A 13,937-nucleotide genomic window follows, 5' to 3' on the forward strand; every position below is an offset into this window, starting at 1 on the left:
ATATATATATATACACACACACACACATTATACATACACACACACACATATATACATATTATACACACACACTTTATATATACATACATACATACATACATACATATTCTATACACACACAGACATGCATGAAAGTCCCCTGGCCCATACAGGACCCGTCCACCTGCCCCACTTCTTAGCTCCGTGTCCCTAATTGCGGTTATTAGGGGGGTGTCACTCGGCCTGCTCTGTGCCCCCTCCTGCCGCCCCCCAGCAGCGGGCTGTCAGTCAGAGCGGCGCTTCCCTTTCATCTCCCGCCGCCTCCTCCCCTCCAGCAGACAGAGCGGGGGAGGAGGGGGCTCGGGAGGAGGGGGATGTTAAAGTTACATTACACAAACACACGGGAGGACACAATCCCACCCAGAGCCAGAGCAGGACGTGTCCCGGGGTCTGCAGAGGAACCTTATGGAGTAACCGGGGGTTGTGCCTTGTGGGGTCCATGCACTGCTGTCTGACCTCCAGGGACAGGGTCAGTCCTGCACGAGTGGCCGCCGGCTCCTTCTCAGACATCCTGCTGCACTCAGCCCTGAGTCACTGCCATCTTACTCACAGTCACAACAAACTTTGGTCTGCTCTCTGCCGCCTTCCACGTGACGCTCACAAGGAGGGCAGAAAGTTCTGCTGGTGACCCCAGGAGCCCGGCCGGGCACAGGTGAAGTGTGGAGGAACTTCCCAGGAGCTCGTCTCCAGCAGCGGGATATCGGGATCAGCGGGATATCGGGATCAGCTGGATATCGGGATCAGCTGGATATCGGGATCAGCTGGATCTGATTAGGTTGGGGGGGATTTGGCATTTTTTGTGTGATTTCTGATCCTCTGTGCTGAGCAGTGCTGGTGTCTTCTCCTGTCACAGCCATGCCTCAGCTCTCTGGAGCCGGAGGAGGCAATGGAGGTGGTGGGGACCCTGAGCTGTGTGCCACTGATGAGATGATCCCATTCAAAGATGAAGGGGATCCCCAGAAAGAGAAGATCTATGCCGAGATCAGCCATCCGGAGGAGGAAGGAGACCTAGCAGACATCAAGTCTTCTTTGGTGAATGAGACTGAAATCACCCCCAGCAACAACAGCCATGAGGTAACTACAAGTCATAGTCCTAGGAGACACCTGGGGGCTCATTGGGTGGGCTGCTTTACATGGAATAGGGTTAGCATGTAATTTCCAGGAAAACTTCAAAGTCCACAAGTGTGCAAAACTCCCCAAACCTAGTACCAATAGTAAAGAGGCTAGCTCCATGTCCTGATGATAGTTCTCCAGTGTGTACTGCTCCATGTCCTGATGATGGTTCTCCAGAGTGTACTGCTCCATGTCCTGATGATAGTTCTCCAGTGTGTACTGCTCCATGTCCTGATGATGGTTCTCCAGAGTGTACTGCTCCATGTCCTGATGATAGTCCTCCAGTGTGTACTGCTCCATGTCCTGATGATAGTTCTCCAGTGTGTACTGCTCCATGTCCTGATGATAGTCCTCCAGTGTGTACTGCTCCATGTCCTGATGATCCTTCTCCAGTGTGTACTGCTCCATGTCCTGATGATGGTTCTCCAGAGTGTACTGCTCCATGTCCTGATGGTGGTTCTCCAGTGTGTACTGCTCCATGTCCTGATGATAGTCCTCCAGTGTGTACTGCTCCATGTCCTGATGATGGTTCTCCAGTGTGTACTGCTCCATGTCCTGATGATGGTTCTCCAGTGTGTACTGCTCCATGTTCTGATGATGGTTCTCCAGTGTGTGCTGCTCCATGTCCTGATGATGGTTCTCCAGTGTGTACTGCACCATGTCCTGATGATCCTTCTCCAGTGTGTACTGCTCCAGGTCCTGATGATGGTTCTCCAGTGTGTACTGCACCATGTTCTGATGATAGTTCTGCAGGGTGTACTGCTCTTCATATGGCACATTGTATCAGCATGCGTTGTTTTTCTATTGAATGGTTACTATGTTTATTTTAATAGGAGATATTATGGTCATACAGTGGTTGGGTCAAGAACACACTTCTGCTTAATATCTAGGTTCAGTTAGATGACAATTGTCCTGATAAACAGGTATCAGTAGTGACTGTGGTAGGAGAATTAAGGGTTTTCTCCACACCTGGCCTGGAGCAGGGGTCACTGACACGTGCAGATGTTGGACCATTTTGTCACAGGTGAACCATAACTTTCTATAATCCTGGCAGCTATTATTTCACATCTAGACCTAACGATTTGTCATGACTTTTTTGTCAGTTCTTCATCAGGATTGGCATGGTTAGGTTATCCCTTGGCTGTGCTGTCTTTAGCAGTGTAGTCACTAATGACACACAATACTATGGCGATCCCTAAGGGTATGTGTCCACGTTCAGGATTGCATCAGGATTTGGTCAGGATTTTTCATCAGTATTTGTAAGCCAAAACCAGGAGTGGAACAATTAGCGGAAAAGTATAGTAGAAACATATGCACCACTTCTGGATTTATCATCCACTCCTGGTTTTGGCTTACAAAAACTGATGGAAAATCCTGACCAAATCCTGATGCAATCCTGAACGTGGACACATACCCTAAGAATTTTGTCTATTTATGTGATCCACAATATGCGGGAATAGAAATTCTGGAAACACCATTTGCAGTTCCCTCTTGTGTGGTTTTTTTTTTCCTATGACCTTCTCTGAATTATTGTAGATGCCTCCTTGGCCTTGCCATGTGTCACCTCCATTGGTCATGGGAGCAGTGATTCTGGTGCAAGGATATTTCATTTAGATGGCTTATCCGTAGTGTAAATATTTACCCAATAAAACACCAACCAACCAATCAATAAAGTTAGAAATCTGATACTAAGATAAACTATAGCAATGTAGAATATAACATTACAATGGGGCACCGTGGCTGTTGTTATAGGGTTGTGATTCGTTCCTGTTGTGATCTAATGATGTATATTTCCATAAAGATACACTTTTATGGTCGGTTGCAGAGTGCAGTCAAATTTATTTAACAATGTGTCACAGCAAATCTATGTTAAGGTTTAGGTTAAAAAAACAAAACAAAATGGCAACAATATGCCACAGATGTGTAAATAAGCAGTAGCTGACCACAGGTTACTGGCTCCAGTGGGGGTTAATTGAACCTGGGGTAAGACTACTTGGAGTTTAGATCTTACTATTATACCTTTAATTGGCAATTTTTAAGAATACACTGTATTTCTTTTTACTAGATGGTGGCCCGATTCTAACGCATCGGGTATTCTAGAATATGCATGTCCACGTAGTATATTGCCCAGCCACGTATTGCCCAGCCACATAGTATATAGCACAGCCCACGTAGTACGGTATATTGCCCAGCCCACGTAGTATATTGCCCAGCCCACGTAGTATATTGCCCAGCCCACGTAGTACAGGTCCTTCTCAAAAAATTAGCATATAGTGTTAAATTTCATTATTTACCATAATGTAATGATTACAATTAAACTTTCATATATTATAGATTCATTATCCACCAACTGAAATTTGTCAGGTCTTTTATTGTTTTAATACTGATGATTTTGGCATACAACTCCTGATAACCCAAAAAACCTGTCTCAATAAATTAGCATATTTCACCCATCCAATCAAATAAGTGTTTTTTAATAACAAACAAAAAAACCATCAAATAATAATGTTCAGTTATGCACTCAATACTTGGTCGGGAATCCTTTGGCAGAAATGACTGCTTCAATGCGGCGTGGCATGGAGGCAATCAGCCTGTGACACTGCTGAGATGTTATGGAGGCCCAGGATGCTTCAATAGCGGCCTTAAGCTCATCCAGAGTGTTGGGTCTTGCGTCTCTCAACTTTCTCTTCACAATATCCCACAGATTCTCTATGGGGTTCAGGTCAGGAGAGTTGGCAGGCCAATTGAGCACAGTAATACCATGGTCAGTAAACCATTTACCAGTGGTTTTGGCACTGTGAGCAGGTGCCAGGTCGTGCTGAAAAATGAAATCTTCATCTCCATAAAGCATTTCAGCCGATGGAAGCATGAAGTGCTCCAAAATCTCCTGATAGCTAGCTGCATTGACCCTGCCCTTGATGAAACACAGTGGACCAACACCAGCAGCTGACATGGCACCCCACACCATCACTGACTGTGGATATTTGACACTGGACTTCAGGCATTTTGGCATTTCCTTCTCCCCAGTCTTCCTCCAGACTCTGGCACCTTGATTTCCGAATGACATGCAAAATTTGCTTTCATCAGAAAAAAGTACTTGGGACCACTTAGCAACAGTCCAGTGCTGCTTCTCTGTAGCCCAGGTCAGGCGCCTCTGCCGCTGTTTATGGTTCAAAAGTGGCTTTACCTGGGGAATGCGGCACCTGTAGCCCATTTCCTGCACACGCCTGTGCACGGTGGCTCTGGATGTTTCCACACCAGACTCAGTCCACTGCTTCCTCAGGTTCCCCAAGGTCTGGAATCGGTCCTTCTCCACAATCTTCCTCAGGGTCCGGTCTCCTCTTCTCGTTGTACAGCGTTTTCTGCCACATTGTTTCCTTCCAACAGACTTACCATTGAGGTGCCTTGATACAGCACTCTGGGAACAGCCTATTTGTTGAGAAATTTCTTTCTGGGTCTTACCCTCTTGCTTGAGGGTGTCAATGATGGCCTTCTTGACATCTGTCAGGTCGCTGGTCTTACCCATGATGGGGGTTTTGAGTAATGAACCAGGCAGGGAGTTTATAAAGGCCTCAGGTATCTTTTGCATGTGTTTAGAGTTAATTAGTTGATTCAGAAGATTAGGGTAATAGGTCGTTTAGAGAACCTTTTCTTGATATGCTAATTTATTGAGACAGGTTTTTTGGGTTATCAGGAGTTGTATGCCAAAATCGTCAGTATTAAAACAATAAAAGACCTGACAAATTTCAGTTGGTGGATAATGAATCTATAATATATGAAAGTTTAATTGTAACCATTACATTATGGTAAATAATGAAATTTAACACTATATGCTAATTTTTTGAGAAGGACCTGTATATTGCCCAGCCCACGTAGTACGGTATACAGCAGAGCCACGTAGTATATTGCCCAGTCACGTAGTATATAGCACAGCACAGAGCCACGTAGTATAGAGACTTAAAAAAAAAATAAAATAAACATATACTCACCTATAGCCCATTGAAGTCCTGCTATACTCACCATCCGCCGCCTTTCCCGCTCCTCGCCACGTTCCTGGGACCGCTCCATTGCAAGCGGCAGCTTGCGGTCCCAGGGCTGGTGTGAGCAGGACCTATGATGACGTCGCGGTCACATGACAGTGACGTCACGGCAGGTCCTTGTCGCACACCAGCGCTGGGACGGGAGCGGAAGCTGCCGCTTGCAATGGAGCGGTCCCGGGAGCGTGGCGAGGAGCGAGAAAGGCGGCGGAGGGTGAGTATAGCAGGTTTTTTATTTTTATTTTTTTAAATTATTTTTAACATGACATATTTTTACTACGGAGGCTGCATAGGCAGCATCAATAGTAAATAGTTGGGGACACACAGGGTTAATAGCAGCGGTAACTGAGTGCGTTACACCGCGGGCCGTTACAGCTGCTATTAACCCTGTGTGAGCGGTGGGGATTACGGAGTGGGCGCCGGGCAGTGAGTGTAGGGGAGGGACTAATCGGACTGTGCCCGTCGCTGATTGGTCGCGGCAGCCATGACAGGCAGCTGCCGAGACCAATCAGTGAAGGAATAACCGTGACAGAAAGACAGACAGACGGAAGTGACCCTTAGACAATTATGTATATAGATTATTGAAATACGATGCCCATTACTACTGTTACTTTTCAAACTTTTACAAGCTAAAGTTAAAAAAATTATGTGTGTGTGTATATGTCCATTACATTTTTTTCTTTTACTTGACTATGGATTTCCTTGTTAGAATCATTCATGTGTTAATGCATTCAGGACCAACATGATTTTCCATGAAAAAACATAACCTTAACTGTTGGGCATTAATTATTTCACTCATAAAGCAATACTGCTGTTTTAATAGTCAAAATCCACTAATAAAACAGATTTTCCATTTCTGTGTGGGCCATGCCATCATGTATGTACTTTGTTTGTACATGGCATTAGGAAATGTAGCTGTCATAAGTCCAATACCATGTTCCCTTTACAGAGACTATGACATTGAGTTTATCATCCTTATATACAGACTATGACATTGGGCTTATCATCCTTACAGTTTACACTGTGTGATGTTGCAGCTCCTCCAGATCTATTATATGTACGAGTGGTGGGGCAGCCATGTTGTGCCCTCATGGTGCAGAGGAGCCATGGTTTGGCCCCGTGCAGCAGAGGAGCCATGGTTTGGTCCCATGCAGCAGAGGAGCCATGGTTTGGTCCCATGCAGTAGAGGAGCCATGGTTTGGTCCCGTGCAGCAGAGGAGCAATGGTTTGGTCCCATGCAGCAGAGAAGCCATGGTTTAGTCCCATGCAGCAGAGAAGCCATGGTTTGGTCCCATGCAGCAGAGGAGCCATGGTTTGGTCCCATGCAGCAGAGAAGCCATGGTTTGGCCCCACGCAGCAGAGGAGCCATGGTTTGGCCCCACGCAGCAGAGGAGCCATGGTTTGGCCCCACGCAGCAGAGGAGCCATGGTTTGGCCCCACGCAGCAGAGGAGCCATGGTTTGGCCCCACGCAGCAGAGGAGCCATGGTTTGGCCCCACGCAGCAGAGGAGCCATGGTTTGGTCCCACGCAGCAGAGGAGCCATGGTTTGGCCCCACGCAGCAGAGGAGCCATGGTTTGGTCCCACGCAGCAGAGGAGCCATGGTTTGGCCCCACGCAGCAGAGGAGCCATGGTTTGGTCCCACGCAGCAGAGGAGCCATGGTTTGGTCCCACGCAGCAGAGGAGCCATGGTTTGGCCCCACGCAGCAGAGGAGCCATGGTTTGGCCCAATGCTATGAATAGAGCTGACTTGGGAAGTTGGACTCCTAGGGTGACATAGGTTTTGTGTAATTTGCTACATTGCATATTCAGGACACTTGTCATTTAGACTAATTGTTTCCCAGCAAGTGAAATGGCACCCCACAGATGACTGGAGTCTCCCTTATCAGTCCAAGTTCTGTGTCTGCTTTGCTTTGCCTGTATATGTAAACTTTTCCCTGCCTATCTAATCTTAGATTAACCCCATGTAACACTATAGCCCTGCCTCAGCTCTTTGAATTTAGTGTAATTTGACCCATTTCTGGGAACTCCCTCAGAAGATCAGGCTGTGCCTGTACATATAGATATATAAAAGGTTAATTAAGAGCCAGCTTTCACTCTGTGTGTGACAGATTAACCCCTCCATTGGTGGAACCTTGCACAGAATGACAGGGCACCATAAGGCTGTGTCCAGACTGAGGAGAAAGTTCACAGGACTCTCATGGCCTCCTGTGAAGTTGCAATGAACCAAACATATGTCGCGAGCCCTATTTTTAATGAGTCTTTTATTGTGATCTTGGCACCAGATCGCGCCCAGCATAGGTGACTTGGCCTATTAATGAATTCTCTATATGGACTGTTACATTTTAAGGCTGCCGTCACACGGTCAGTATTTGATCAGTATTTTACATCAGTATTTGTAGCCAAAACCAGGAGTGGGTGATAAATCCAGAAGTGGTGCATATGTTTCTATTATACTTTTCCTCTAATTGTTCCTCTCCTGGTTTTGGCTTACAAATACTGAGGTAAAATACTGACCAAATACTGCTAGTGTGACGGCAGCCTAAGACATCCCTTTACCTAGATAGAGAATTGCTTATACAATGGACGCACATAAGCAGCTATTCGTAGAGCATGAAGGCCATCTCATGTATGTGGCTCCTCATCTTTTCTATAGGAAATGAATCTGTGGCAGGGATCCTCATCTTCCTCTATGCAGAAGACATTCCGACCATGGTGGAAGCGTTTCCAAGTTCCATTAGACATCTGTAGTAGAGCAGGAACCCTTGATGTTTAGTTGATGTAGAATGGTCTTATCTTACAAATGCTTCATTAATCCATCTTTTACAATGGTAAATCGTGTTTGATATACGGTATACTGTTTCTTTTATACGGCATGCAGTTATTTTAATCTCTATTTTAACCTCTTTGGTGCCAGTTACCGCCTATAGGTAAATATTCTTGCTGACAGAGAGCTCTTGTGTTCACAATTGAGCTGTCATCACGTAAGTTTCCCCATAGACAGCTGGGGCCAACACGAGCAAAGCAGAATGCAGGTGACGCTACATGCAGTGTAGGGGATATTGGCATATTTTGCAAACATACACTCAGGAATAAGTGTGCCCACCCGGAGATGTTTGGTGTGTGTCCCATTACTTCATAGGCAAGGGATAATTTAGTCTAAAAAAAAACAAACCTGTCTTTATAGGTGATGTAGGAAAAAAAATAGCGCAACCACGCAGACATTGTTCTCATGGTTTTGTTAAAATATTGATGTAGTTTTAGCGTGAGATACGATCACAGACCCGATATAGAAAACCAGCATGGTGGTTTATTGCATCAGGATGTGTAGAGAATATTATTTTGATGCCCCATTCTCTTGATCATCGTATTTTCCCATTGCATAAATAATAGGACACGAGTGTGGCGACAGGCATGCCGGAGACTTGTGACGATGACATGAGTCAATGGGTTCACCGTGATTACAATCTGCCGTCTGAGCTCGGCTAGGTCTTACAAATAATACATTCCTTTTTCTGGGTCTTGCCGTGAATAAGTGCCAAATCTAAATATTGGCGCGAATCAATTCCTGAATATTAAAATCCGATGGTTCTTATAGAAGAATGAGCTACTGCTCCTTGTTGATGCGTAATACGTTCAATGCTGCGAAATGTAATGCAGGCAAGTGAGACTGGGGCGTTGGGGAGCTTTATGTAGCAAATTTGTGTGTGTGTGTGTGTGTTGCATATTCCAATTAATAGTCCTGATCTATAAATATAAAATATTACACCTCTGTCTGAATTGTAACAGAAGGACACATTTCTGATCTATTTGATAAATGTAAATCCACTTTTAGTATGGAAGCATACTATCTGATAGTGTAACATATAATATACCATGTAAACAGAATGAAAATTCCCATTGGTTAGACACCTACAAAAACCTAGTTCTGGCTATATTGTTGGTGTATCCATAATAGGCTATAGTATACCCTGAGTCCAGACTAAGAGGCCTAGGCTTGATTATACCCCAGGTATATTATGGTCTAGGCCATTTCATACCCCCTCATGCCAGATTATACTCCCCTTGTGCTATACACAAAAATGTCTTAATTTTTAATATCTTAGGGGCTCAGGTTTTTCAGGTAAGTTTTATGCGAGAAGATAACAGACTTCAATCTTAAACTTCTAAATACATTCTCTTATATTACTTAAAGCAGAAAAACGTCAATCAGTAAAAATATTAGACCTCCACAAATATGAGATAAATAATCCTACCGCACTTCTCAGTAGTCACACATTGAAAGCAGCTGTGAGTCCGAGTCTGATGGCATGAGATCTGCACACTTCTCAGCCAAACAGAGACAGGGCAGGAAAATCAGTGATGCTATTTCAAGGGCTCATAAAATGGATGGGTATAGTTTGGCCTAGGCTATTGTTCACCCCAGGGCATAGTTTGGCCTAGGAGAGTTTATTCCCCCGGGGTATACTCTGGCCTCGGTTCTTCTGTCTTTTTTGGGGGGTTTTGTTTTCTTTTAATGATGGTTACACTGGCTGACTTTATATTTAGTCCCACTAGAAAGCCTATGGATCTATTTCCTGTTAGTTTTGGACATGGCTGCCTACTCTGAATTTTTTAATCATGTACGTTGAATTGTTGAGGATCTCTCCGGATACATGATATCAATTTTGTAGAACCCTCCCAATTGTATTGTTATCCTTGCATTGACAGGGGAATGCTCACATGATAATACAATCTATGTACAAAGCTTTAAATGAACTCCTTCACAATGATTGAGGTCTTATCTCTGTACTTAACTCCCTATTATTCAGTTATCATGGCTCTCTTACCTGGCTCTCCTACAGTCTGCAGCAATGACTGTATTACCATTGGGGAGGCAGAATGTGGTTGTGATAAAGGCTCCTGCTCCTTGTGACATCTGATCTTTACAGCCCACAAACGCTGACCCCAAAATGGTACCTGCTGTGTTTTTCTCATCAGTGTCATTAGGCTACTTTCACACATCAGGTTTTTTGCATCAGGCACAATCCGGCGAATGTTGGAAAAAACTGATCTGGCGCAGATTGTGAAAAACTGATGCGACGGATGCGTTTTTTCGACGGATCCGACTAGCATATCCAGATAATTGGATAAAAAAATTGGAGAATGCTCAGTTTAAAAAAACGGAATCCGGTGCCGGAATCCGTCATTTTCCGGGTCCGGCACCTTCCGGCTCCCATAAGCTTCCATTCTAGCAAACAGCCGGAAGCGCCGCTTCCGGCTCTTTCGCCAGAGACAAAAAAAAGTTGCTATGGACGTTTTTTCCAGAAACCGAAAACGACAGATTTGCCAGATCCGGCGAAAACCGGACAAAACACAATGTCATCCGGCACTAATACAAGTTTATGGGGGAAAAAAAGCGGATCCGGCGGCAACATTCACCGAATCCGTTTTTCTGAAATTTAGCCGGATTGAGCCTGACAGCGAAAACCTGATGTGTGAAAGTAGCTATGAAGTTGAACTGTATTTAGCGTTTTTTTTTTTCTTTTTTTTTATTGGGTGGGGGGGGGGGGTACCAAGGATAACCTAGATCTTACATAATTTATTAATTTTAAAAAAAGCCCTTCAGAATTTATCTGATGTTATGATTTCTTGATTAAAGTGGGTTGTATAGGCAAAATTTAGATTTTTTTATGATAGTCATATTTTGGACCTATTCACTTGGCAGAGCATGCATCTTCTTTCTCCACTATGAATGAATGAAAAGTTACAGAAAGTGACGTTCCATCAAATATTTTTATAGTGGTAAACCCCCCTTAGAAAGAAACCAATCAACAGTTTTTCATATTTCCTTAATTAAAGGGGCATTGCCATCTCCAAGATCCTTTCTCAATATGTACTAGGTGTAGTAGTAGTAATAATATTATTATTATTATTATTATTAATGTTGGCACAAACCTCCAAATAGAAGTATAGTATAGTTTTTCTGATTAGCTATTTTGGCAACCCCAACTGCATGGCATTTCAGTAGCTTAGGTATCCATGGTTACTTACAACTGCTCATATAGTGAGTTAGCTAGCTGTTGTAACCATGGATACCTAAATTACTGCAATGCCCTGCACAAGTGGTAAGTGACATAGAGAATCAGAAAAACTATACATTTCTAATTTGAGGTATTTGCTAATATTATTCATATTATTCCATTTACTACATATTGGAATAGGATATTGGCGATGGGAAAACCTCTTTTAACTATGGAAAGTATAAAATCTAGACCGTCTCCCTCATACAGATAGATACTCTGAAGCATGGCAGGAACAAGCCTGATAGGAAGAGAAAAGTCTGATAGGCAGAGAAAAGCTAAAATGAGCTGCTCATCGCATTTGAAAAGGGTATTCGTAAGTTTGGGATTTATCCCATATCTACAGATTATCCTTGAGAATTGGGCTGTGGATGATGGGCACTACCGCTCTATTCATTCTTTATGGGACGCCGGAGATGGCCGAATGCTGCTCTCGACTGGTATTTGGCACTCCCCTAAAAATCAATGGAGCCACAGCCTCTGCTTCATTCAAGCAGTTCAGAGCGCTGGTTCTCGGGAATGATGGTGATCCCAGCAGTTGGATCCCCTAGTGATCGTAAAATGATCTCCTATGCAATGGATCGGGGGAACACTGAGCTGATCTTGTATTTTTAAACTGTTCTAAAATGCTTTAAGGTTAATAAAACATAACTTTCTAATATCTGGGAGACAAGGCCAGAAAACTACCCGGTGAAGGCAGAGGGACCTGTTGGTACCATTCCATCCCAAAACAGCTCTGTGGTGATTCTTAATCCTCAGGTTATCCTTATGGTTTTAGTGTATAGACCAGAATTTTCTGTACAGCAACGCAGGTATTATTCCTTGTAATCTGGTCACCCCATAACCACATATTTAAAGGGAATCTGTCACACCCGGAAGTATATGAATATGGGCATACAGGTAATAGAAATGTTACACTAGTCCTACCTGTATTCCTCATGTTAATGGTCTTGTTGCTGAGAAATATTATATTCTTTCTTTATGTTAATGATTTCTTCTAGGCTCTGGGGCGTGCGTTGCCTGGAAGAAATCCCTGCCCCCTGTCCTCATTATAATACTACCTTCCTCCCATCAGCGTCAGTTACGGCCCCGGAATCCTGCGCCCTGCTCTCCCTCAGAAATACATACCTCATCCTCCCTTCTATGGGCGCTGCATTCAGGGATCTTCTGCGCAGGCGCCAGCGAGTTACTGTGACCTCCGGTGTGCGCGCCGATAAAGTGTTATCCGCACTTCCTCCCTGCACAGTCATCGCTAGGAACCATGTGTAAATGGTGATGACTATGCAGGGAGCAAGTGGGGAGAGCACCTTATCAGAGCGCACACCGGAGGTCACTGGAGCGGAAGTAGCCGGTGCCGGCACAGAAGATCCATAGAAGGGAGGATGAAGTATGGATTTCTGAGGGAGTGCAGGGCGCAGGCGTGGGATTCCAGGCTCGTAATTGGGGGGGTGGGGGTCAGTATTACAGTGAGGACAGGGGGCAGGGATTTCTTCCAGGCACTGCACGCACAGGGGCCTGGAAGAAATCATTAACATAAAGAGAGAACATAAGATTTATTCGGACTCCCATGACCGCACACGAGAGAGAGGGGATCCGCCCTTAAGGAACAGGAAACCTACAGATACAAAAGGGCGGCACCTCTCCCCATGCATCAGTTGGTTTCCTGTTCCTGAAGGGACTGGATGCCTATAGAAACTACAGGAGTCCAGGCCGGCCGGACCGATTCTGGTGGCGAGAGGGTCTCCCACTTCGGCCGGTGCGGGTACCTGAAGTAGTCACGGTGGCCCTGGCAGGGCGGCACGGCGGTGACTAGGCAGCGAGGAGCGGTCGCCAGGGGGTGTCCGGTCTCCGGGGCCAGCGTCTGGTAAGTCGCCCTTCCCGTGGGCTGTGGGTCTCTCTGGAGCAGGGGGGAGCGCGGCGGCATCTGGGGGGCGCCGATCGGATCGTAGCTGGCCGGCCTCGGCGTTCCACGAGAGCTGCAGCGCTGACAGGAAGCGCTGTAAGCTGTGGTGACGTCGGGGGGCGGAGCCGGCGACGTCTTCCGGATCGGTGAGCTCCTGCGCATGCGCGGGGGCTCCAAGATGGCGGCGCCCACCGGAGATCATGCCGCAATCCCTCCGGAGCGACGATTGATTCCCCACAGCTGCGGGGGGGCGGGAAAATTAAACAAGCAAGCTGGGCAAGGTGCGCTGACCGAAGGAGGGGCCTTATAAGGCGGCTCCAGCAGCATGTTCCCGGGTTCTGGCTCCAATTTACTGAAAATGGATTCAGATCAGGATCAGCAGGTTGTGCTGCTGGAACAAGCATCCCAGAAACCCAAGGAGAAGGAACATGAAAAAAGGAGCGATGGTTCGGGCCGCAGAAGCTCCTCCAGACAGGGGTCTGGAGGGTCAGTCAAAAAGGATCCCCCTCGTGCTTCGGTATTTCTGGGTGTGAGCAGCCACTGGTAAGTGATCTTCAAGAAAGTTCACTTAGTGACTAGTCTCCCCTCATGTGTTTTATGCAGGGAAGGAAAAACGTCAGTAAGGCGAAGCATAGGGAATGTGCCATCTGCGGGGTTCCCTTGCCTGACTCACACCCTAAAAAACTATGTGACCCCTGTATCCAGCAGACGGTGAGGTTCTGGAAAGAGGGGAGGGGGTATAGCATGTAGATTTTACACTCTAGTCTACCTTACTTATCCCCGTA

The 13,937-nt window shown here is 45.6% G+C and overlaps 1 protein-coding gene across 3 annotated transcripts in view; it reads left to right on the plus strand.

The window, feature by feature from the left end:
- Positions 1-369: 369 nt before the first annotated feature.
- Positions 370-13,937, plus strand: part of LEF1 (lymphoid enhancer binding factor 1) — a 168,884-nt gene continuing 155,316 nt past the window's right edge. Inside the window, exon 1 of one of the 3 annotated variants that reach the window (XM_069743870.1) lies at positions 370-1,113. In XM_069743870.1, coding sequence (XP_069599971.1) covers positions 895-1,113 — 219 coding nt within the window. In that variant the 5' untranslated portion in view covers positions 370-894. The remainder of the gene's footprint in view (positions 1,114-13,937) is intronic. The other 2 variants (XM_069743871.1, XM_069743869.1) reach the window with 2 other exon arrangements.

The sequence above is a fragment of the Ranitomeya imitator genome, chromosome 1 (genome assembly GCF_032444005.1).
Source record: "Ranitomeya imitator isolate aRanImi1 chromosome 1, aRanImi1.pri, whole genome shotgun sequence".
NCBI lineage: Eukaryota > Metazoa > Chordata > Amphibia > Anura > Dendrobatidae > Ranitomeya > Ranitomeya imitator.